Here is a 27,905-nt window from a genome sequence, read left to right as displayed (position 1 = left end):
AGGAAGTAAAGTAGAGAATTTAATGTAATATTGGCCGATTTTTGAACGAAAATAATCAGTACTTTTTGCATTGAAACAGCTTGGCAACACTATGAATGAAATACCGTTCAATGAGTTTCATTCATTCAATAGACATTCACCAACCAAGTCTTGTCTGGTCTTGTCAAAACGAACGAAATTTCCAAAAACCTCACAAGACAAAAACAGCTGTTGACAAAAGTATTTTTATCGTTTGTGGACAAAAATATGGTTTTGTTTTTATAAAGTCACGGACATTGGCAGTTGTGATTCATACGCATCGGAGTGCGCTCGTCAGATAAAAACATTTGTTAGAGTTTATTGGAGACGCAATAAAATATGTCTAGTGAAAAGCCAGTGTCTGGAGTCCAGAGTAGTGTGGCAAGTTCGCAGGCGCTTCAGCCTACGGAGGATGATAATTCGAAGTCATGTTGGGTGTGTTTTGCGACGGAGGCGGACGATCGGCTAGCGGCGTGGGTTCAGCCGTGCAAATGTATTGGCACAACAAAATGGGTAAGTTTGTTTCGCATTTTGGTTCATAATAACTGTAGTCGTAACAATACTTCCGATTTATGATATAAACACGTGAGGAAGTGAAAGTTCTTTGTTTTTATAACTTCAGTGTGTAAACATAAGCATCTGTTGTGCTACATTGGCTGTGAACAAGATTAAAAAAATATATTTAATCTATGGTGTTTGCTAACTAAAAAAAAACGTAAAAATATGCTTTTCTCAGAGGAAAGTAAAGAATTATTTAAAAATGCAGGTCATTGACTTCTTTTTATTTAAATATGTAGGTAGGTATGCCTTACAAAACAATACCAGTATTCATAGTTACCAAGACTATAGGGCATACTATAACATTCCTCAAATACCTGTGACTGCTACACAATTTAAAAGAATTTCGAATATGATCATAGAATTAATGGGTAGGTTTTTGTAAAAGATACAGTGTACCAAAGTACTTAGGTACCTATTTAATTATATATTGAAATATAGGTATATGTCTTTATTACAAATTCGGTAAACATTCAAGACAACATAATTAGGGTACTAAATAATGACTAAAAACAACACCAGTACCTTTAGCACATTTTTAAATGTACCTATCTAAGTTTGAAAACTTTATTTTTTTTAAATGACCCATTAAATTGATCTTATGGTCTGTTAAAAAAATGCTTATCAATTAAATTTTCTGTAAGCTCTTAAACTATGCTATTCTGGGCCTCTATAAACATTTAATATATTACTATTAGATGCATAAAAATCAGTCCTATAAAATCACTCGACCATTTTACATCTCATGACAAAGATAACCAAAGTCAATACTATCAAAAGAGGTGTTCAACAAAGAGTCTGGATCATGGAGACATTGAACTGTAACACCTTGACATTGATGCATGTTGATAACAAGATGTTCCCTTGTTATGAATGTCAATGCTTGCAAGGTTATCAGTGCATCTCGTGCAATGCCTTTATCTTGATCTCTATTGGTCATTTATTGACATCACTAGCTGCTTTATGCCCTAGTACTTTTTTGTTTTTTTTTTTTTAATATAGATATCATAGACTAACAATAGGTTGTATATCCTTTCCATTATCCTTTGGTGGTAAGCATTTTCTTTCATAATGAGGGAGGGGTTAGGCCTAAAGTCCACCACTCTTGCAAAGTGCAGGTTGAGGACATGTTTAAATTAAATTTATTTTTCATAAATAATTGTTTCAGCTTCTATTGTTTATTAATTTTATTTTAAATTGAATGTTGGTAGCTTTTAATTGCCAGAACTCTTTTTATAAGTGGGATGTGGAGTGTTACCTAGTTATATGTTTTCTATCTAGTTATTTATATATATATATTCTAATTACATTTGAGACATAAGCATAGGTTCTTTAAAAAAATACTCATTATACACATAGGTTACTAGAATCCATATATCAATACCTATATATTATTTTTAATTCTACTGATCAGTTTTCCTGTATGCATATAATAATCATTATTTCCTATAATTACTTTATTTTACCTACTGTATATCTATATTAAACAGGTAAACAATAAATTATATAGGTCAGTTACTTCCCTTGCAAAGAAATTACATAATATTTATTATAATAAATACAATTAGGTATGCTTCTTATTACACATTATTTATCAATAACATTTTTAACAAGATAAACATTGTTATCTTGTGATAAAAATAGCAAAACCATTGTTTTTTTCCTTATCAGTAAAAGATTGTATGGTGTGGACTGTGTACAGGTAGCCTTATCATTTGCGACTATTTAGGTCATCAAGGTGTTAGGCATCACATATAATTAATACGAAATTTTGAATAGGTCTCATGTTTTATAGCTTTGTCATTGTGGAATGTGTCCTTTACGAAATGGTGTTTATTTATACTAGTACAAATTAGGTTATATTGAGGATAAACCTAAATAAATACCCAATCATAAGGTGGTAGCTTCTAGGTTTTAAGTGTATGTTTCTTTAATAATAAATTGCGAATGCACTCAGCAGACAACCAAATAACCAAATCAAATCTGTGTGAATTCATTCAGTAGTTCCTCATGATAGGTACCATAAAGTCCTTATAAAATTATTTGTACCTTCTTGTAGTATCAAAAAGTAACCTTTTTTTTGAGTCAAAGTGCGACATAATAAAATAAGGCTTTCGTCATTAATTCGCATTGGAGAAAGTCGCGACACAGCTTCATCTCTTCTCTGAGTTCACTTTGTGCCTATTTCCGCAAAACTGGATTGACTGTATTGCAAATAACAGCAGGCTTACTTTACTCCTTTGATTTGACATTAAAATAAGTTCGAACCAATCTAATTTAATTTTCGACTTGATAATGTCGGGAGACAGTCTTCTGTGCCAAAGTCTAAACTGTCTGTAATGTGGTCGAACCAAAAATGTATAATGAAAAAAATATTCATTAATCCAAATTGCGTGTTATTATGAGCCATTAACATAGATAGACTCAAAATTAAAACAATATTACCTACTAACTTTCTGTTTCTCGATCTTTATCAGTTAATTTAAGTGTCCTACATTTTTTTGTGCAACAAAAACTTGCATTACATATCTACTTCCATCGATTTTTCATTTTTGGGCAACAAATATGCACAATGAAAATGTTTATATTGTTGCCTGGAATATAGTTTAGTCTAGCACCCTTCCATATTTTATTCAAATAAATATTTTCGTACTTATAATTTTCGCAAAGATTGGCCCAACCCAGGTTTATTTCCTTGAACTCATCATGTGCTAAATAACCACTTAAAGCTGAGTTTATGTATAGTATCATACCGTGAGCATCCTTGAAGCTCTATGAAAGAATAGTGCACTGTGTCATTACAATACAGAACAATAGCAAGGAGGTTTTAACGATCTTAGGAGCGGCGATAAAACTAGTGCATTTAATAACTACCTAGTTTTATAATGGATTGGTATCATGGTTAGTCTTTGCCTGTTTGCAACACTTTAAGAATAAAAAATGAATAAATAGAAGCAATAGAAGTTTGTGAGGATCGTTACCAGTCGCGTTCTCTCCCTTCCCCTATGGGAAGAAGTTAAAGGCGTGAGTTTATGTACTTATGTATGTAAAAAGAATACGACCAAATTGGGAAATTCCTCGTTTTTTAAAGTCGGTTAAAAAAGTGCATCTTCACCGTCTTCAATGTATGATCTGATTTGTTTATTTCATAATAAATATTTATATAGTTACTTTGATATTATTGTCCACATTCAAAATGCGCAGTAATATGCCTGCCAAGTTCAAGAAGAAAATAACAAGAGACCTGCAGTGTCTGATATAAATATCCATTTGTCGACCAGAGAGATTTTTAACATCATAGAACTTGAAATTTTGTATGATATACCTTTGAAAGCTCAGAACTAGGTAAAATATAGGTTATTCCAACATTGCGTATCAAGATTTAAGAAGATCCTAACATAACGTTTAAATTTTCACTACGGGAATAAGCGAACACTTTACCTTGGAATGCCTGACGTTTCGGCACAGATTGTTCTGGTTAGTGGTACCTACTCAGACAATTTATTTTTAAACAAGGCTTTGTTCATGTTTAACATGCATTTTTGTTGTAATGTTGATCAATGAAACGACTCTCGGTTTTATGTTGAATTGACGATATAAATACAGACGGGTACTTAAATAGCTTTTACAAGAAAACAACAAGAAACCCGCAGAGTGTCTGATATAAATATCCTTTTGTTGACCAATTTGAGAGATTTTTAATTTGTATGATATAGTACCTTTGAAAGCATAGAACTAGGTAAAATATAGGTTATTCTAACACTGCGTATCAAGATTTAAGAAGATCCTGACATAACGATTAAATTTTCACTACGGGAATTAATCGAGCAGGCATTTTACCTTGGAATGCCTGACGTTTCGGCAAAGATTACTCTGGCTAGTGGTTGTCAGTCAACTTATTTTTAAACGAGGCTTTGTTCATGTTTAACATGCATATTTTTTTGGAATGTTGATCAATGAAACTCGGTATTTATGTTGTATTGACGATATAAATACAGACGGGTACTTAAATAGCTTTTACATTAAATATGCATGAGTAAATATTTTGGGTTGTTATGTCTTATTTCCTTAAGAATTTCGTTAAAGAACGAACACCAGAAATGATTCATTGTGTACATAAAAAATGCGGCGATTGAAAAATTGATATAGAATTCCTCGTGAGCTTTTCTTGATGGTTGTATCTTCCGGATTGATGGGAAATTTACTAACTGTCATAATTTTTCGTGTCATATTTACCTAAATTAATATATATATTTTTAAAACTGGGTAGGGTAAAGCACCCAGTAGTCAGCCCCCAACCAGTAGTCAGCCTTTACAGGCTTTATATCCATATAATTAGTGTAGAAAATAGTAAAGACCAATAAAATAATCATTAATCGAATCTGTATAATCTTATTGACTAATATGCACAATTACGATTCGATAGCATGGCAGGTTGACGTGTTACACTCATTCTTATGAACTGCCATGAAAGACATGGGCAAAAACGTCGCCATTGCTATTTTTTTGTTAAGGATTCGTGTTTTAGTTTTTGGCATGTTTTTAAATGAATTTGATGCAATATGGAACGAATTGATATTTTATGCTAGTATTTAATAGTTTATCTTCGATAAAATCATGCATTGCAGGCGTTTTATTTGTCTTTTGTATTATAAATTAACGTGGCCGACTATTGGGTTTGCAAAATATGAGGTTGATCCAGTACTCAGCCATGAGTGGCTGACTACTGGTTTTTTTGCAATTCTCATATATGTGGTTGAAATTAACAGGGCGAATACTTCTCAACATAACTATTGCGTTGAGCTAAACTCTTCTAAGACAAAAATAGTATTTTACCAGTAGTCGGCCGCATATAAAGTCAGTGAATTTCATGAGGCCGACCATTGGACCTACATATCCCATAGTCGGCCGTCAGTTTTGCTAAATGAAATTGGGTCTTAAATCCTTTCATTAAGGTTCAAATTTGTGGACGGCTATGTTGGCACAAAACTTAGTTACTTGTTTTCGAATAGTATCATATCAAAAAGACCAAAAGATCCGTATAAAGAGGAATAATTGTCATGTGCTATGGTGGCGATCAGAAATGTTATGAAAATCATGGAAACGAGTCGAGTACTTGGCATTTCACACATTATTATGACACTACAAGTCCGAAATCGTTTAATAGTCGCACAAATGCCCCGTACCATACGGGGCTTTGTAAGCTAGACTAAGTGCACTCCCAAAAACAAATGACTGCCTTAAGAAACTGGTCACGATATGCTGGAATCAGCTTCCAGTTTCACCGGATGCAGCTGAATAGCAGTGTTTTACATGGAGCAACTGCCTATATGACTTCCACAACCCAGTTACCTGGGCTATACCACGATTACCATAAGACTGGTTATCAGATTTTCAAGCTTCTGACTAATGGCAACGATTGCCAGAGATCCTTGAATGCCCGCCGGGACCTACAATTTACCATGCCTTCCGAAACACGAAGGAATTTTGGGAAATGAGAAAAGAAAGGAATGATACCAGTCACTTCTATCATCTACCTTCTATTTCCTAGCCTACCATTGACTTATGTTTCAACACATCAAGAAAGCTAAAATAGTTTTATAGAAGAGAGCATCTTTTGTAGATTGGGGAGAGTTGAAAAACAGAAGGAATAAAGGAACAGAAAATAAACTTTTATCGCTGTGAACCGTGTGAAGAAAGATTGACTAGAAAACATTTAGAAATCAATTACCTAAGTGCTAATAACTATAAATTAAAATCTTAAAAACCCCCGATTTCACAATATATTTTTTTATTTCATACTTTTTATAGGTTGGTGGTTAGGTTAAGCCATTCTGACTTTCCCACCACCAGCTTTCTCAGCATGCGAAGCCATTTGAGACCCCGTCCGAGTAAATTTGCAGACATTCGGTTAATCTCCCCAATTTAACCCACTACAACTTTTAAACGGCTCCACCGATTTTCATCAAACATGTCTAAAAACACTCGCACATATGTCACCTTTAATTAAAAAAAAAACTAAATTGAAATCACTGCATCCTTTCGGGAGTTATGATGCCATAGACAGACAGACACACAGACAGACACGTCGAACCTTATAACACCCCTCTTTTTGCGTCGGGGGTTAAAAATTAATGGATGCATAAATTGTACTGCATGGTATTATTGCAAATGTGCTTTATTTCCTGGAGATTTCAATAAAAATATATTAAAAATAGAACATTTGTATTGAGTAAGTAAGAGGCTGACTACTGGGTAAGACATGGCTGACTACTGGCGAAATGGGGCTGACTACTGGTAAAAAGTGCCATATTTTGTTTAATGTGGATTTTTTCCATAATAATCTTATAAATATGGTATTTTTTTATTTTTTTCTTAAAGTTTAATAAATTACCTTTCATACAATGACTAATGATTTTACATCTAGTAGTAAATGTTAAAAATATGGCTAAATCAAATTGACATTTTCACTAAAAGGCTGACTACTGGGTGGTTTACCCTACCTACTCTTGTTTCAATAGTTTGTTCACATCTTTATTGAACCTTCACCCATTTAAATCAAGTATTTAATCTTCCAGGATAGTACCAACCCACCTTTTTACTGTCATTAAGACAAAAGGTCATGTATAATTTAGATACATTGTACACTTTTACTATTCTACATTGTAATTTGTAACCTACACGTTTCTTTGTTGATAACTACGTCATTAATTAGACTATATAATTATTACACGTGCTACGAAAGCTGTATCTACGCATAGGGTTGCCAGATCCAAGCTGATAATTTCCTGAATATTTCTGGGGCCACAAACGGAATCAGAGTTTTGGTTTCCGGATGCGAGACTAGACTAAGTAGGAATGATCAAAAAAAAACGACGTAGTATCGTAACTTTGTAAAAGAACTAGTATTTTTTAATTCCGGGACAGCAAAGTAAAATTACTGAACACGGGACAACACACAAAATTCCGGGACAATCTCGGTAATCCCGGCCATCTGGCAACTCTGCCTACATATGATATAACCTGGGAAGGTTAATTTATAGACTCCTCGAAATAAATCCTACAAGAATTGTAAAAGAAAGAAGAAAATATATGTCTGCCATATTCTTATTTAAGTATTCTTTTTGCATCGCATGTGGTCCTGATATTATAATTCTAATGTATTCAGTAATAACTTGGTGCCTACCACTTGCCAGTACGTTTTGTCTAGTCTACCTTGTATTAGGGTGTGCAATGTTTGGTTGCACAACCATTCGTCACCCCATAGCAACCAGCTATGTGTTCACGGCTACGTGTCCTGACTGTGACTCGTAACTAGCATTAATCAGCTGTCCTAATAGAAAAGTACTTAAATCTGATGTAATTATTAGGAACTCTTACGACGCCCTTTGATTGCAGAATATTAATGTTGATTTATTATGTTTTTTTATGATACTAGACAGACTCATAGTGGTCATAGTTGAATTAAATACTTTCGATATTTTGAAAACCAGCATTTACTTTTCAAAGCTTTTTTTTTTTAAGCAAAGCTCGGACCTCGGCTGGGAGCACCTTTGGATCCAAAAAGACACAAAAATAGGAGTCATCCTTTTATAACTTTGGGACAAATAGCGACATACTATGATTTACTAGGTATGTCGAAAAGTTTTCCTTATAGGTAATCAATAAAAACCCAAACCCAATTTTGTATAAGAAGAAACAAAATCGCCTGCAATCACGAACGACCAATTCTTGTTCTCGATGTTATGCAACTACGCAGTGAGTTCGGTGTTTCCTCAATACCCAAATATATCAGAAATTCAGACAATGAAGTCATGTCTTACAAGTTTAAAAATAACTTCTCATTGATACATTATGTAACTCGTTTACTTGTGATTTAAAATAACTTTCGCGACCAATATTAAATGACATTTTATTGATGACCACATCAAAGATATTTAAATTATTTCGACCCGTGATTGTCCCACTTGTGGTCAGGAGTCTCCCCAAGAATCAGATGAGGGAGAGGTTTGGTCTTGGTTTACGCTGGCCATGTGGAGTGCGAGACTTTGCATGACCTCAAGAAATGATGAAGAATGTCCTTTAAAATACTTAAGAATTAACAAAAATAGCGAGACCGTTGGTGGCCCTTATCACCTTTGATCAAATAAGTCTTATGCCGATTGTCAGGAAGATAACTGAACTAAACAACGTTGCAGGATAAAGTTCTATTTAATTTATTGTTATCACGTGCAGTATGATTAATGTGTGTTCATCAACATATGCGCGAAATTTAGCCGGAGGTCAGTTCACTCCTGATTAAACCTAATAACGGCTTCCATCAACAAACGGGTGGCTCATTGAATCGCGACCGAATGTAAAAACCATTTTCATTTCATTGTTACTTTTTAGTTTTTTTTTATTATTTGTTTGGAATAACAAAAGACCAGGTTCTAGCGTCTGGGACCGAGGACAAGTCACCGGGAACAAATTAAAAAATAATAATAAATCCGGCTACTAGTTTCACATGTCCAGTTGCGGTCTCAGTCCTTGGGACCCTAGGTCACACATGATACAGACAATTCACTCAGCTAAAAAATTATTGAGTAAATGTACACCCACACATACCTACATATGTCTATAGATGATTATAGGATATCCGACGAAAATATGTTTTAAAAGCCACTTGTTATTAAAAGTAAAATCATTTTGTACTTCTTACACGTGCACTGTAAGATAAAGATTTATCAAACATTGCACACGTAATTACGAAACTCTGTTTATCAAATAATCGACTGAAGACGTGTTCTGGCAATTTCGAAATTATAACCGAAGTCATGATAGCCAAGAGAACTATAGATGAGGTATTTGAGGGTATTAAAATTTTATAATGTTTGGTTAATTAGATGCAAATTACCTTTCGTTGATGCTGAAACGACAAAATTTTTGAGAACCGATTAAAGAAGTACCATCGCTAAGTTATGTGCCTGAACTCTGGACTCAACGGTATAGTAGAAAAAAGACATTTAAGCATAAACACTAATAAACAGACTATTGAGCCCAACAGGTGATAATTGGTAACTTACATACAATATTCGAAGCGAAACTTAGAAATTATTCACGGCCAATCGGATACCACATCTTACCTTTTTACCTATCGTGACAATCAAACTATTATTCTATTGTATTCTCACTAGGTTTGACAACACTTTTTCGTATCTATTATACACAATGACATTGAGGAAGGTTGGTTATTTTTCAAACCTTTGAACCCGTGATTACTATAAGATTTTCATAATTTGCTTCAGCGCGTGTAAAAGTCATTGACTCAAAAGAAACCGTTTTGTAATTACCTACTTTAGCTGCGATTATCTATAATTATAATTGTTTCAAACTATCTGAAGTAGGTTCAGTTTGTTGTCATAATCAGTTTTATGATTTATTTATTTGTATATCGTGACACTTTATCGTTCACCATTATTACTTTATAGCTGACCCGCGCAACTTCGCTTGCGTCACCTAAGAGAATGGGTCAAAATTTTCCCCGTTTTTGTAACATTTTTCGTTGCTACTCCGCTCTCAATGACCGTAGCGTGATGGTATATAGCCTATATCCGTCCTCGATAAATGGGCTATCTAACACTGAAAGAATTTTTCAAATCGGACCAGTAGTTCCTGAGATTAGCGCGTTCAAACAAACAAACAAACAAACTCTTCAGCTTTATAATATTAGTATAGATTACCTAGATTCGGTTGTAACGCTGCAGCGTGCTGCTTTAACTTTAATCAACCAATTTAACTTGCAAATTCAAGGTCACTTTTACTTTCGGATGATGACATAGTTACTCGAAAGATAACGTTACAGATAATAATGTAAAAATGGTTCACATTTCACAAAATGGTTCTGTTCGATAATCTAATCAATATTTAAAACTAAGTTTCTGCATCCTTCCTTTAAATCAACTTAGGTATATCAAAACGTGATATGAGCAAAGAAAAATATAGCTCATTCTAGATTTCAGAAAAACCTAGGTAGGTATATTTATTTACTTATTTATTTAAAACCTAAACTTTTACACACAAAGGAAATACAAGGCGAACTGAATGCTTGAGGTATTCTCTCCCAGTCTACTTTAGAGTGATGTAGAGGTAAATAAAAGTACGTGCATAATTGCATACAAAAAATGAAAGATATCAGATAATCATCATAAGCATACAAACAAATATCAGCTTTAAACAAATGTTTTTATAACAATAGTACTAAACTGCGATCATTTACTTTAATTACACCACTCGCTGTGGTCAATGTAACTTCATTGTCATTGCAGCCGTGACCCATGCACCTAATTCATTAGCCGTTGTCGCTCTTATGAAATGTTCTTTACGAAAGTGAAACCTATTGTAGTCGTGTGTGAAAATAACAACACGGTCATTAAGTATTATTTTTGTTTTTAAAAAACGGCCTACTGTTAGTACTTTATAAACTTTTAAAGTATCAAGACATTGTTTTCTGGTCTGTAGCTCTCTCTCCGTGATTTAAATACGTTGTTGGCCATTTTTAAATTCGAAATTTCGTTACAATTTCCATGCTTGTTACTACCCTGTGTTATTCGATTTCAGGTTTCGTATTGTTATAGTCGGTTTAAAGGCTAAGGTTCAAACTTAATTTAAAAGAAGTTTGGAAATAAACGATATTATGCTGAGAATCAACCGAAATTTTGAGCAGTTTCAGTTAAATTATAATAGGCACCCAATATCTTAGTGTTTTCCTATTTAATTCTGGGTCATTCGACTAAGTCAGACTTGCACATGCATTTGTTATTCTTTTTAAATCTCTTGATCTGTATTTTCTTGCTACTATTAAACTCCCCAAGGTAGGCCACAATATTATATTTCCGTATTGAAATAAATAATGATACAGGCACAGTTCTTTGATATTGTGCAATAAAAAAATAATACTTAGCAGTAGTGTACGAAACCGGTTATTTGTTTTCAAGACCGTAAAGATTACTCACGTCTAATAGAATTAAAATTATATATTTAATTTTTGGTGAAACTTTGTGGAGCTCTGGTACGTAATAGTACGTGTGTATTGCTGAATCATGTTTCAAAGTTTGTGACAGATTCAAGTCTCTGATTCTCCACATGATAGGTAATAGAGACTTTAGTGTTAATGTAGTGTCTAGCGTCATATCCATTGGCCAAATAGTTTCGTCAGTACGTATCGGAAGTGACAAAAAACATCAAAACAACATGTATTATTACACGAATTCAAGTTGAACAAGTTACTTTGAATTTTAAATCAAGTGAACTGCAAGAATTACAGGCGTGTTGTCAAAATTATATCGATCGTTGCTTTGTGTAGTCGCACACCTATATAAAACTGTGTTACATCTAGTACGTATTGTTTGAACTTTACAGCTTTACTTTATAGTAAGTTTCGTTTATTCCCATTTGCCACCCCTGAGCTTGCCACCGAATAAACCTCTGTACTACAATGAAGGGTGTAGATGAAACTAAATAGGTGCTATTGACCACCTGGGTGGTAAAGCCACTTATTAGTGCCAACCACCACCCCGGTGGCAAGCTCAGGGCTGGCAGATGGGAATATACCGAACTTTACATTCCAAATCACGTGGATCTAAATTTTGTCTACATTGTTCATTGTTTTAATATCTAGTCTTACTCCCTTTAAACCTGTGACTGCATCTAGATAGGCCATAAAATGGACACCTTGATTAACATTGAAAGGGACCTTAGAACGTAGTAATTTTGCAAATATCTGATCAGTTCTTTGGTAACGAATTGTCTTTTCTTTTGCAGGTGCATCAAAGCTGCCTTCAACGGTGGGTGGACGAGAAACAACGGGGCAACATTACCAGAAAGGTCCTGTGTCCTCAGTGCAAGGCCGAATACATAGTGGTATTCCCTTCAATGGGCGCATTTGTCGCGCTCCTGGACGCTATGGAAGAAATCACCCACAAGATCTGCCCCTTCATCGCTGGTGGAGTACTCCTCGGGTCTATCTACTGGATCGCTATTACGTATGGAGCAGTCACAGTCATGCAGGTAAGTTATCTATGTAAAAATAGACATCAATGCGGAATTATGGAAAGTTCATGTTTATGTTAATTTTTGCGACAACGTTGGGTTGGCTAATGTTTTGTTATTCTTCCTCGTCATTTCGAAATCCTGTGGTATTCTTCCTGGGTTGATACTGGTTATTAGTTAGTTGAATGCCGTTATTTGTAAACTTTTTACTGAGATTTGGTTTTCGCAAGCGCCTAAATATCCTTTATTCCATAATAGGGTATTTGATATTGTGGTATATTCCATATTAGGTATAGGTATTAATAGGCACAATCCAATTAATACGTTGTGGTTGTAGCATTTATTTATTAAAATTAATTTGATGTTGTGATTACATAATATGAATGAAGCAAAGATTTGTATACGCCGCACGTTTCTTCTACTCTTATTGTGCTAAAAATAATAGCTGAAAGAACTGAATTTTGATAAGCTTAAGCATAAATTTTGCTCATAAAATTACATAATAGTTTTGTTGAAATGAGAAACGTTTACCTGAAACGTGCTCTTTTATGTTATTTAATTATAGACATCCATTTTTATACAATAGCCATTTGAAAACCAATCTTATACACATTTTTAAAGCAAAAGAATCCAACTTTAATATCACAATTGTTGATCAAAATTATTTCTAGGACCACCAAGAATATACCTAAAAGTGAACCTAGAAAAAGGTCTCATTTTCCATAACTTCGAAATAAAACCTATATTCATTCACATCATGAACTCAGTGATCTTACTCCATCAAATAAAAACTGAATGGCCTGTGCGAAGTTTTTGCGTGACTACATCGAATAAATAGGCGAAGTAATGATGCTGTTGACGATTCAACTGATGATTGGTATAATGCTCTTGTATACATAATATACTGTTGTCATGTGCTGAATAGATTTCGTGAATTTGTAAGGTTACATAAAATTGTACCGGTTTTACTAAATACCAGTTTGTTTTGATAAGATTTTTCCGTAGAACAATAATTTCTCATGCAAAAAAACAAAGCATTGTAGCTAATAAAGGTATTGTCTGTATGAATCTGGGTAATTCTAGGTAAGTCTACTGCCGTAAATGCAGTTAACATAATCTCAAACATTCAAAAATGCTTCTACAGCGTTCTACAAATTTTAATGTATTATTCTAACTCACCCTTGAATGTTGTCAAAACCTTCGAAAGACCTTTATTTGGCTTTAAATACTACTTTTTAGTGTAATGTTAATACATAATAAGTAAGGTTACGTAAAAAATATTAATTAATTAAATAAAATAAACGATAATGACCGTTTCGACTAAAGCAAAGCGTTTGACCCGGTCGAATGTAAATACTAATATCCCAAGAGCATGATACTAACGGTCAAACGCGATTACTTTATAAACAACATTAGGTGACTTGAAAGACGAGACAACTTTAACACTAAGGGGTATAAAAAATAGATGTTGGCTGATTCTCAGGCCTACTGAATATGCTCAGAAAATTTCATGAGTATCGGTTAAGCCGTTTCGGAGGAGTACGGTAACGAAAACTGTGACGCGAGAATTTTATACATTAGACTAGCTGACCCGGCAAACATTGTCTTGCCATATAAATAAAAAAAAAGTGTCACTTAGGTGTATGAAAAATTAATGTTGGCCGATTCTCAGACCTACTCAATATGCTCACAAAATTTCATGAAAATCGGTCAAGCCATTTCGGAGGAGTACGGGAACGAACATTGTGACACGAGAATTTTATATATAACATAATCAAGTTTTAACAATAAATAAACTAAAAATAAAGTGAATTTTAATGTCGTTTTGTTCTATGTATAGGTTGACTCACGAAATAAAGATGTACATCGCATATTAATATTATTGCCAACTACTGCATTATACGCAGAAGGTCACGTTTGTAAGAATCGTGTTTCCTGGTCGTTTGACCTTTTCTACTTAATTAAACTACGTTGTATGTTATAGATCGCTTTGTAAATAACTTCTATAGATATGAATCAATAAAGTGTAGATAATAGGTACAACCTATTAAAGGTATGGTTTGTATTTTTATGGACTTGTTTTATTCGTAATTCTCAACGAAAAAGACGTTATTATATTACAAGATAGTCTTTAACTCCTTACTAAGTATAAAATAATAATAAAAAGATAGTCTTTGTGAAAAGGCGTTCTTCAAGGACTTACTTTGGGTCCCCTTCTCAAGGACTTATTCTGGGGCCCACCCTACAAGATATTCTGCGTTGACCACTCATTTTTAACAACAAATAGAGTTTTCTTCTGGGGCTAGAAACATTTGCTTTGGAATCTCAAAAAGTAACATCCATATGGGTGATAACCTTATCTGCACGTTGTAAATAACTAAACAATTTAATTCTCACAAGATATGATTGCAAGATAATGATAATTATAAAAAAGATAACTTTTTGGCCTGAAGCGTTGACCGGGCTCAGGTCGTTCTTATATTTTAATCTGCAAAAAATTGTTGCAAATAAAAACAAATTGTCAACAAAAACGAATAATTGGTCGGTCCTAAAATCAAAACAAATTAACGAAGTAAGAATTTGTTTTCCAAATCCTATCGATGAATGTTTAAAAAATGGGCAACCATTTTTTAAAAATTCATCGTTTACGTTTAGAATGATTGGTAATTAAAATATTAACATAGCGGTTATCAAAAACACTGAGGATACGTTTATATTCAAAACATTGGAGTCAACGACCGTCTCAATGTTTGTGAGCAGGTAGTGAATGCATCAGATATTCAAGGCAAATCAGTTGGACGTCAATATGTGTTCCGGTTCTCTCTTAATATGCTGAAGTTACAAATTATACGAGTAGTATATTTGATAAAAATTACGAATCTGTTGCTCACGTCAAGAAATAAGATTTGGCGTATCAATGGTCTTCTTTTACCTTCTACTTGAGTAACATAGAATAGGACAAGGATTGACTTTAACAGGAAGAGGTTTTTTTTTCCCTGCAGTCAGCAGTAGTAGTAGGTAGAGAAAAAGTTGTGAAAAATCATGATGATTAACTTTACCCAGATCTTAGTTAAGACTTTAATAGACTAAAGCAAGCCGATACTTTATTAAAGTTTTAATTAGGTCGTCGACTATATTTTTAAGACTGTAAGAAACATTTTACGTCAGTACTTAGTGCGAAAACGGTATTATTTTATTTTCGCAAAATGCAACTGCAGCAGCAAAATTGCAATTAGGAGAGCACGGTAGTTCTTTATTGAATAGTTTTGTACACCTATGTTTCTGTGCAGTACATGTTAAGTGCATTGTGCTGTTTGTTTCTATCGATTTGACCCGTATTAACCCTACGTATTCACAGGACGATGAAAAATAACATTTTGTGTCAATCTTCGTCACGATTTCCGTGAGTTTGCCAATCAATTAACATACTGTAACGGTTGCTATTGATTTCTTTGTCATTTCTGCGACTAGGTCACTAACACTTGGTTGTCAATTTTCAACAGGACCTGTTTCAATGGCATACAAAAAATGTCGGTCGAATGGTCATTCAAGTTTAAGCATATAAAAAAAGGAATGATTCGAAAAAAATATTGTCTCGATTGTCCTTGTCTATGGCAACTAACATTATTAGCCAGAATTACGTTTTTTAAAGTATATTGTGTATTCGGATAGAATTTTCTAGAGTTATGACTATTTATTCAAGCTTTCCTATGCGATCATTTTCCCACAGCTATTTCTATGGCCTTTTTCTCAGATTTTCCACAAGATTAGTCATCATATTATCATGTCTCTATGGACTGTTTTCGCATAATTATCGTTTATTTGCGGTTTTGAGATTACCGTACCGAGGTTTGTGTCCGTTTCCTGAAACCACAAAATGCCTTGGCGTAGATTCTCGACTTGCAAATTTAGATTAATGTACTGAAATACAACGTTGGCCTTTTGTTGAAGTATTTAAACTGTTTAAGATAGCTATAGGAATATTTCTATTTAGCAGCTGGTAATTACTTTGCAATATGATTTGCTTGTTAAGTAACGAAGGCTAAGTTGCGTTGATAATTAATTGTTTTTACTTTGAAAATAAACGTTTATAAGAATTCATTTCTGGGCAAATCATTATTTTTGGTATTATTAGTCTAGGCGTTTTTACCTAATATGAAATTGTTATTTATTCAATCTGTAATAAGTACAAGCTAATTACTCTCTTAATTCAATATTAATTATATTACTTAGTAACGTTCCTTAGATAAAGAGTATTAGACAATTAATGCTATTGTTTATATCATTATCGTAACAACTGATATGGGATCATCGACCTATTAAGACAACTACATTAGCCACGCTTGATAAAATCAAGGCATAATCTAATTAGCACACCGTGGTATTAACGTTAGGAGCTATTGGATTAATTCTGTCTCGACTAGATGGATGAGAGGATAATAGAAAATTGAGCACCTCATTTTTTTATCTACTCCCCCAAAGTTACTTCTGTTGAAATTCTTTGTCGATTACAAAACGTACGTTAACACTAGATCTCAGAGAAAATAAAATGAAAAATATTTGTTTACATATACAAAAGCAAATGAAAACATTACTTCGGGTAAGGGTTGTGTTTTTTAACGATCGACTCGTAGTGTCGCTGCCGAAACTGGCTTTTTAGAATCATATAATATAAATAGCTCCTTCTTACTACTATTCTGAAATGTTTCGATACCTAAAACCTCATCAGCTCCTAATATCTTATGTTTTTACACAGCTACGTCAAAAACAGAAGCACCTAATGACTAATCAATCAGTGTTAAACCGCATGGGGTTTTCACACAAAATTGTATATAATTATTTCACACTTAGTTTCCGTTGATGGGAAACGCAATGAGTAATCGATACCATGAAATGTTATTTACGTGTTACTTTATAAAATGGACAGGTGTGAGGTATGAGTATGCAGTATTATTTTAGATATGGGACTTTTCATTTACAATCGGAAGATAGTCATTATTTCTAGTTGTTTGATCTATTAGTGTAGGTTCCTGAATGATAATTCGAAGAAAAACATTGGAAAAAATGATTTCCCTTGGTCCACCCGAGTGACTTGTTTAAGTTAATCGTTGGTAAATATGGTTTATCATCATTATCGACAATGAAGTCTGTATTACGAAAGTCTTAAGTTGCTACTATTTCCGTTCAGATTTTAGTCTTATAATGTTTGAACTATTAATAAATAAGGTTCAAAACCTCGCAAAATACTAACTAAACGTTACCAAACTAAGCAACTTAACTGCAGTTTTGTAAGTGCGTTGGGTAACGCATGTAAAGGATGCTACGAAACCTATGTGACTACCGGTAGCTTACGTACATATGTTAACAAATGCACTTCACTATGTAGAATGCTTAAATTGTAATCAGTACCAATAGTATTTAACACATTTATGTACTACTAATCCGCAAGAATCTGCTCAAAGGATAAAATGTCTACTGCGCTGCTAAGTCCAGGGTAGGAACTTTTGCATCAAGAGCTGTTTTAAAGAACTCTCATGCTCGTTTTCTGAGTACATTTAGCGGTAGTTTATCCATTAAATAGTGTTTTTTTTTATATGGGTTTTTAACGCTATTGAATAGATAAACGACCGCTAAATAAACGTCAGAAACCGCGGGTCAGACATGCAACCTCTTCTCATAATGGTGTACCTAGTGGTTACACTAAAAGATATCTAATAAGTATATAACATTGGAATGTCATTGCTGATATGTATACAAGGTTTTATAAATGCGTTGCGAGCCTACTTTTCCTTCCCTTTGTGGGGTTAATGGTCGATATTGTACAAGGTAAAACCAATAATATATTAAACAGGATAGTTTTACAGTCACCTTTAATGTCAATAAACGGCCGTCGATCTAGGATTGAGTAGTAGTAAAAGTCATCCAGTACTTCTCAATTTTTTTATTAGTTTCTTCTACAATTTCAGTAGCAACAAGCAACAAAAAAAAAAGAGATTTTCGTAGTCGCTCCGCCGATATCTTTTTTTCTTAAATATCTTTTCTTTTTCATCAGCTTATGTGTCCCATTGCTTAACAAGGGGTCTCCCCCTTAGATATACAGTCTACTTTGTCGTTTGTTTGTTGTTTGTCTTGAATTTGTAATTGAAAATATTTTAATTATTCAACAAACAGGTATTCTTAAAAATTTAAATAATTTTGTGATTATTTGTAGTAGTTTCGCGATAACTAAATATGCTAAAATCGGCAAGTATTGCGTAACGCGCTAAGATTTCTGCTTTCTGACCCAGTGTTTGATTACGTCGCCGCTTTCTCCTCGGGTACAGTTTTGATATAGATGCGTGTACGCAGTTTTGTTTTGTTTAGATTTGTAGAGTTATAACCGTGACATTTTGATGATGTAATGTTTATTTTATAGTTCTGTGCGTTAAAACTCGGTTGTAGCTTATAAGATCCTGTGCTGCTCTGTCATAGTTGCATTGCTTAGGTAGAAAATTTGCAGGATTCAGCACATTCTAGCACCTCGGCCGCCTATTATGTCAGTCGGATTGGTCGCTTACGGTCGATTGGTTAGAAAATCTGAGCTCAGAAATATTTAAAGGTCAGATTCGATCTTAAAGTAAGATCTAATATTTTTTAGGTAAAAATATTGGTTGTTCTTTTGAAACGTATCGCCGGTATTCTTTAAGTTCGAGATTGTGTAGAATTCGCAAGTTTTCAAACAATGCGTAAAGTGGGAAGTTTATCGCGAGCACCGATTTGCAAACCCAGTTTTGCTACAAACTGGTATAGTTTCCGCATAACTATTTAATACAGCCGGCTTATAAGCAGACGTTCGATATTATTTAAAAGAGACTATACTATTTACTACTAAGTAGTACATTATTGTTTAACTGTTTGTCTGTGGGACGTGAGTTTCATAAAAAAATCATAACATATGTGCGTAAAATTCAAACTCTGAAATAAGACTGTTAAAGTGTTACCTTATATTTTTTAAGTGTCCGAGTAACAATCAAAACGAAAAAATCTTAAACATTTAAAGCACAAACAAAGATTTGTAGATACATATCTAATAACTTATATAGTTCTTTAAATACATAGTGATTACATAAGCGTCTAGTAATTTAAATACTTTGCGAAGTATAAGTAATAGAACAGTTGTAAATACATCATGGTTTATTTCTACCATAGAACTTGCGCAGGTGTCGCGAAGGACAAACGTGGTGATTATAATTATTGCAATTAATACTACTGTGTGGATTGAGGAATGATTAGCAATTACATTGTGCTACTATAAAACTATGTACCATTTTATTTTACATCCATTATAATCTCATAACAATAAAATTTCTACTGTTTTTATTATACTTAATGACTGTTTTGCTTCGAAATAAGCATTTTTCATTTCTGTTTTGTGTATTTAGATTTATTAGTCTTGCCCAGGGCTATCATGTTATAACTTAAGTATCTGTAACTTGGGTTATAGAGATCCGATAGGCAGTCGTAAAATACTGGAATTCAGCTACCGGATGCATTTGTAATCATTTAACCCGTATTTGTATTAGTGAGACTGGAAGCCGAATTTGACATAGTTGGATGAAAGACTAGGCTCATTGATAGTATTTCGATTTAGATCATAAATTTGTCAAAATCGCCTTCTTTAAATATTAAAAAACCTGTATTTTTAAAAACTTAATTAGCCAGTTCATTCGTTTTTAAAACTTGTGTTGTTATTTTTTTATAAATGTACGTTTGAATCGAGGTTTTCTAAAGCTCGATGATGTAAGAAATATTATAACTTCATAAAAAAAATTAAATATTTATCTATAGTTTATTGTTTAGTCGATAAAGTTAATTTGAGAACTGACAGTTGCATGCGGTTTATTGATAACTCAGCTATCATTAGATCAATATTTTAATCGCGAACAAGGGTAGCTTAGTTAACTTTATGGTAAAGTAATTTCCCCTATAAAGCTGTGTAGGCATATATATTTCCTTACCAAAGACAGGGCGAAGTGGAGGGAGAGTGTAATGGCGGCTCCACATTATTGCCGTGAATTCACGCGCGTATTCTCGCCGTGAATTCACGGACCGACTCCATGCCCTCCACATTCACGGAATGCTCACAATAGTTCGAAGCCCTCCGCGAAATGGACGTAGAAGCTGCTGCTGCGATAACTTTATTTGCTGTGTCCCTATACCACTATATAGATGTCAAAAACAAGAAAGTTGTTGTTCCTCACACCATTTTTCTATAATTTGAAAAGCTGAGCGCATTATACGGTCCGTACCCCTTTATAGTCCAGAGTAAACTGCGCCGGGGCCGTGAATGTGTATGTGTATGCGTGAACGCCGCGCGAACCCTTTGTCACGGGACTTTAATACCGACTCTGATCGGGGAACAGGCGTGAACGCGCGTGGACCCCGTGAAAACCGTCCACATTCACGTTCGCGTCTGTTCACGGAGCTTCACGGCAATAATGTGGAGCCGGCATAAGGAACTCTGACGAAGGAATAGCCAGGAACTCTCTTCCAGACTGACATCTGTGGCGAGCGTACGAATACGTTATTATCCACAATGTTGTATTAGATACATACAGCGAAGTTGATGCGCGCGTGATGATTATTTGAAGTCAGTTCAAGTCTGTACTGCCCCCGATAGTTGAAAAGACGCAACTAACAAAAAGTAGAAACTGAGATATATTTTAATCTTTAAACAAGTGTAAAAGCGTATACAGAAACGCTTTATTTCGCTAAGCTAATACAGTAACGGAGCGACACATAGAAAAAAAATGGGCAGTTATTTTGCTAATTCTGAAAATATCTTTAACGCAATTTTGTCAAAAATTCTCCTCTACAATTATCGGTAGAGTAATAATATTGAAGACTTTAACAATATTAAAATATCTCAAGAAATTTACTCAAAATTATACAATAATTTTATAAGTAACCGTAACGTTACAGTATGAAGTGTTTGTCTAGTTTCTAAACAATGGTCAGCGCAGTTCGTCAATCAAGACGTGACATAGTGTGACGAATATCAGTCGTTACACCTCGTCTGGCTGTAATCTAATTGTTCCATACATTTCACGTGAATGGAACCGCTTTATTGTTATTGATGAGCAGAGTATAATGTTGTGTAGTTTAGATGTTGAATCATATTGAGTAAGGATATTTAATGGACTGTAGAAGAATAATAATTCTAAGTTTTTATTGGCTTATAGTAAGTCAAAAAATATACCAAGCTTTAGCTAAATAGCTTCAAATATCATGCAAAATAAAGTAGTGGATCATATAGACTAATATTAAAACGTAACTAACGCGCGAAAAGTATTCTTGTCGATATAGGTAATTTATGTTTAAATATGATGGACAGCATCGGATTGAGATTTTACAAACACGTTAAAATATGTGTTTTATGTTTCGAGGATTCGACAATACAAACAATAATGCACTATCAACAACTTACTTAAATCCACAAATATGTTTATGAGAATATAACCATTTCACCGTTTACTAATTCAAACACCGTAGCAGAATTCGAAAGAGTTCTTATTTTTATGTACATTATACAATTTAGACATTTTTTATCGCGATTTCGCACATGACCTTGAATATAAAACAAATAATTGTTATGTAAATAAGGGCAAAGCTCCGACTTCTATTGAATATTAATTAGTCTTGATTGGTTTCCCAATGGCAATATCAAACACAAACAAAGGGCTTAAAAGAACAATACGTCCGTATATTGTTGAGAATATAGAATAAAATAAATGTGGAATGGATAATTTTTTTTAAACCAATTACTGTCCCTCTGCAGGGCAAGGGTCTCCTCTCAAACGAGGGCTTAGGTCTCAATCTCAATCAATCTTTATCTCATTCAATTCATATTTGGTGTCCTGTATAAAAACGTTGTTTACGAATATCCATTAAACTATCCACTTGCAATTGATTTGTAAATATTTATTGGTTATAGAATGTGTTCTATTGATAAAATGTTCAAGGACAATAAAGCACTTACTATTTTTAACATATCAATAAAATACAATAAAAAGCCACCCATTTCTTGTTAAAGCTGGCTGTCATGTAGAAACATAATGAAATGATTTATTGTCATCTCGCAATCGACAGCTAGTAAAAATAGTCCTAGATGTATTCTCATTCATAAAACTTACCGTTATTTGCACACAAAACGAAGATCATAAAGATCCATTTATTTTCTTCGTTCCCTTATTACTGAAGGAGTACAGAGTAAAATATTAAATGTATAACCCATCAATGTCCCACTGGAGTGTATCTTTACGGGGTGAAAGAAACGTATAGTCGTTCTAAAACGTCAGTGGGATCTATCTGACATGCAAGACTTATTTATAGTTGCTTATTGAAGCTAGATGTCTATGAACAATCCTATCTTATAGTAGTTCTGTTATTCTTGGTTATATTAAAATAGGCGCTTCTCTTTGATTCCAGGTGGTAGGACACAGGGAAGGCCTTGAGATGATGGAGTCAGCCGACCCGCTGGTGTTGCTGGTGCTGCTGCCCACCATCCCGGTGACGCTGATCAGCGCCAAGATGTACAACTGGGAGGACTCCGTGCTGCTCTTCCTCAGGAAGTACTGCGCCAAGATACCAGCACTAGCTTATATACTACCGTTTGGCAAGTGAGTATGCTACTATTTTATTATGAACCTACTAGCTTTTACCCACGACTTCGTCCGCCATTTTCCCTTGGGAATGCGTCATTTTCCCGGGGTAAAAAGCCTAGGTCCTTTCTCGGATATCAAAATATCTCCATACCAAATTTCATGCAAATTGGTTCGGTAGTTTAGGCGTGATTGAGTAACAGACAGACAGACAGACAAAGTTGCTTTCGTATTTATAATATTATATAGTATGGATTTGTAGATTTTCGATATTAGACTACTACATACAAATTACATTTAGTATGTTCCGCCTAATATAGGAATGTGTAATACCAGAATTAAATCTAAAAGACCTTAGGAGTACATAATGCTTGTTTCTCCTGATTTGTTTACTTAAATACGCCTATACTAGCGTATACACACGTGCACGTTCTTACCGATTATACGTTTAGTAAAGTATACTTATATGACTCTGAAAATTATTTAGCTAAATCAATCGTAAGAGGTATAAAGTTATCAATATTTGATCTTGAGGATGATGACTTACACAAAAAACTATAAATATACACCTTGTTTACACCAATACATTTTTTTTCCTAAGGACTTGTTTTGATGACCTTGCTTAGTCTCAAAAAATCTTGATTGTGTAATTAAAGATAACTTGTTATAGTTGCCACCCACATTGGTATACTACAATACATAAGAATAGAATCCTTATTCCATTGCTTTTATTTTTCCAGCGTGGACGGCGACAGAGGCGCCATAGTGACGGGACATACAAACAACCAGAATCCAAACGGTCCATCACATCTATCACCCACGAGAATATTCTGCTCAGCATTACTACTACCGACGATCTCCACCATCATAGGCAAGATATTCTTCCGCTCCATACAAAACAACCTGCACAGAACAATACTCGGCGGACTCACATACATCACTATCAAAGGCGCACTCAAAATATACCACAAACAAATGTTATACATCAGGCATTCCAGTAGAAAGATCCTAGATTACACAGAGTCTAATCTTAAATTGTATAGAAGTGCAGCCACTTCGACCACCACCGATGCAGTATCTAGCACGAGAGACGACTCTGAACAAGTCGTGTAATTATTAACTCTATGTTTTAAAACAAACGTGTATATATTACGAATAGTGCTGCTATATACCGCGCCGTGTAGGGTGAAGGCAGATATTTTACCCGATAACAGTGGACTACAATATCAGGGTAACATTTTCGACGTAAAATTTGACACAAGTCTGAGTGTTGCCAGAATAATGACCGGAATTCTACCGTGAATTTCTGTTGCTATTTGGAAAAATGTCTTCCAAGTTGACGTATCATTATTGAAATGATAATTGGTGTGTAGAATTTTTAAAGGCCTCCTTAATATGTGCATAACTAATGTCTATAACTAAGTCAATAGAATTGTTTGGTGTCTATAATTCAAAGATTTTTAAATGTGACTATAACTATGAATTGAATAAGTATACTCTTGTAGTGTTTGTATATATTTATACATGTTGTGTACCTACATTTTATTATATAATATTATGCCCTTCACCCTACTAATATATTTCATAACAAGCATGTACGGGAGTCTGTAAATCTATCGTGAATACTTCATACATAAACTATAATTAATACTATTATGTAATATTGTACAAGTGTCACATATGAAATCCATGACAGTCAATAGTCGTGCTCATCAAAGTTTAATGACTCAATATAATTGACTTTTATTCATAGCTTTGCTTAGAAGATAATGAATGATAACTTGATTATGAAAATCTTAAGATTTCTTTTTAGTATATGACTTGGTCTGTAAAATATATTATGACTTATATTGACCGCAGTAGTGTTGATAAAATATCTTTCGAAGAAGTGAAGCTATGAATTAAAGTTGACTAAACGTTTTTATTACACACAGAACTCAGTGTTCAGTTTATTTTAAATTTAGTTTTAACTTTTCATACATGGACATTGTTCATAAAACTATTTAAAAATAATACACTTTTTTAATTCAGAAATTTAAATCTCTTCGAAGTTTTAAAGCTTACGATTGTCTGTTCTTCTAAAATACACGCCTTTATATGAACAATGTCCATTTAAAATAACTCGCTAAAGTACCTAGAAAAGATTGATGTTTTTAACTTATGGCAATGCCCACTAGCTATCCTAGAGCGTGCCAAATTCTACCTTATATCAATGTGTATAAGAACGACATTTTAACAGCATTTTGCTATAATATTTGGACCTGCTTACGCTAATAGGAACCAACCTACATTAGGAATAATTAATAAAATATGTAGCGGTCAAATTATGCATTCTATATGCTTACAAAAGAAAATGGATTTTGTTTACTCACTGATAAACTCATCCAACATTTTTTTTTCTTTTTATCGTGTGGTTAGTGGTCAACCTAGTGTCAAAGTTGTTCAAGCCGCCCGAAGGCCTTTGACGTGGCTTAACGACTGTTATCTTAATTGAGAACAACCAGGACCGAATTACGAGCTCTCCGAAACGCCCAATTCAAATTCCAATTACAGTTACCCATCTTTCGAATGACCGCGCCAGCGGTTGCTTAACCCACAGATTGTTTACCGACCGGTGAGCGATACTAGCTATGAGTAATTCAACACTATCGTTTGCGGAATGAACCCATTTTAGCCAAAATGTCTCAGTTTTTCGAAACTAACTTAATGTGGGTTGGTTCTTGTTTGCCTAAATAGGTAATTTTAGCTTAAATTTCTGTACTGTAAATACAACTAGATATAGTGTAATAAATAATAATTTATCTACAATTATGTGATAGGTCGGGGGTTTAACGTTTGATAGTTTTTAATACTTCTTAAACAGTCATTTTGATAATGATTGCAAAGTAATGTAAGACAATGAGTCCCAATGATTTGAACACAAGTGGAAATGGAGTGCCTTTATATGGAAGAAAGATATTAATTTATGTATAGAATGTTGTTTCATTTTATCATTAAAGCTCAGCCATGTTAAGGGTGCCTTTTTATAAGAGATGTGCTATGCTACGTTGCTATGGATACGTTTGATATTCACCAATCATATTAATTGATGCATATCCTTTGGTATGCTAGGCTTTAGAGCAGATATGCTTCAGGCTTCTCGGTACTTTGGGGCAGAAATGCACCGATGGGTCTATAATCATTAAGTTAAGCAGTTGTTCAAGCAGCATAAGTCACATAGGTGCATTTCTGCTCAAAAGCTCCGAGAACCCCGGAGCAGATCTGCTCTAAAGCATACCATAACAGTAGAAACAGTCATATAGTTCATTACATCCTCGAAGCATAGCTGCATAGCACATCTAGGTGGAAAGGCTCCCTAATTCAGGGGAATGTTTGAAAATCTACTAACTTGTATAATATTGACTAAACGCTTAGCCCATTTGAGCTGTTTTCCCTTTATTTCAAACAAATATAACATGTCTAAAGATATTAATGGGGTGTTTTTAAAATTTGTCGTAATTATGTCGACGATTAAATATAAAATATAATGATATATTTAGCGTTCTTGCCATTAAATATTTTTATATTGTATTCACTTGCGAATGGCGCGTTAACTTAAAGTAGTTTCTACGTTGGTAGTATAAATTGTATAATTGTTTTATAAATATGTTGGTTTATTTTATATCGACTATGTTCAACTTATAGTCACTTGAGCGTATTATATTTATTTATGTTTATTGATATAAAGTCTTAGTAAATATTTACTTTAATCTTACTACACATGACACATAGTTAGGTAAGTCTCAAAAACTCTTAGTGTAGAGTCACATCTGCGAAATCTTTGGCGCCTAACGGTCGGCGACAGAAAGTTGGTACTACGTTTGATACGACGTAATAGGTGATTTAAATAGCACAGCGAACGTGTTGAGCCGAACGTTCGATGTCAAATGTGTGTCGTTAATCGTTATTTGCAGGTGTGTCGCTACACAAAACTTCAGCATTGTTTGTAAACCCAAGATTATGCACTTTTTGGGATCAGTAGAAAGTATCCATCATTTTTATCTTGTTGCATCGACACGGCTCATTAACTTTATAACATAATACATTGATATTTTGCTCACATATTAACACATTCCTAAGTTTTATTTATTTAATGTGTTTTCATGTATGTCTTAGTGATGTTAGTGATCGCTCGAGTGGCTGTAGGTGTTAGTTTTGCTAGTCTTTTGTGAACCCAGTACCACGTTTTGTATGTACGACGCTTGTTTGTGTAGTTGTTATTTTGTCAAATGTACATTTTAAACAGATTATAAGTATTTTTATTGAGTCTCACTTTTTTGTTTTATTCCTTTTAAACTGAAAACTTTTATCTATTCCCAAATTTGTTTTCAGTTCTAAAAATATTCGAAATTATTGTCGTTTATGTTAATAATTAATTATGGTGCAGAGCCCTTAAAATAGCGTAGTCGAATCTTATTTCCATGCTAGTATTATGATGTAGGAATTAAAATAAATCTGCACCGAGACTAAAACGAAAATTGTTTTGCTAAAATTCGATTGTTTTGTTAATTTATTTATATATTACACATAACAAGGTAGGTATTTATTTAAATATGTTTCAAAGTTGTCTCGGTCGAAGTTCATTACCTTATCAACAAATTACAACACAAAAAACAAAAA

The 27,905-nt window shown here is 33.9% G+C and overlaps 1 protein-coding gene across 1 annotated transcript; it reads left to right on the top strand.

Moving 5' to 3' along the window:
* Positions 1-125: 125 nt before the first annotated feature.
* Positions 126-27,557, top strand: LOC142983499 (E3 ubiquitin-protein ligase MARCHF5). The gene is made up of 4 exons (XM_076130424.1): positions 126-531; positions 12,379-12,624; positions 23,074-23,264; positions 23,987-27,557. Exons 1-4 carry the CDS (start codon positions 358-360, stop codon positions 24,357-24,359), a joined length of 984 nt encoding a protein of 327 aa, XP_075986539.1. The 5' UTR covers positions 126-357; the 3' UTR covers positions 24,360-27,557.
* The last annotated feature ends 348 nt before the right edge of the window (positions 27,558-27,905 follow it).

Source organism: Anticarsia gemmatalis, chromosome 24 (genome assembly GCF_050436995.1).
Source record: "Anticarsia gemmatalis isolate Benzon Research Colony breed Stoneville strain chromosome 24, ilAntGemm2 primary, whole genome shotgun sequence".
Lineage (NCBI taxonomy): Eukaryota > Metazoa > Arthropoda > Insecta > Lepidoptera > Erebidae > Anticarsia > Anticarsia gemmatalis.
This window is presented reverse-complemented; position numbering and strand designations above follow the sequence as displayed.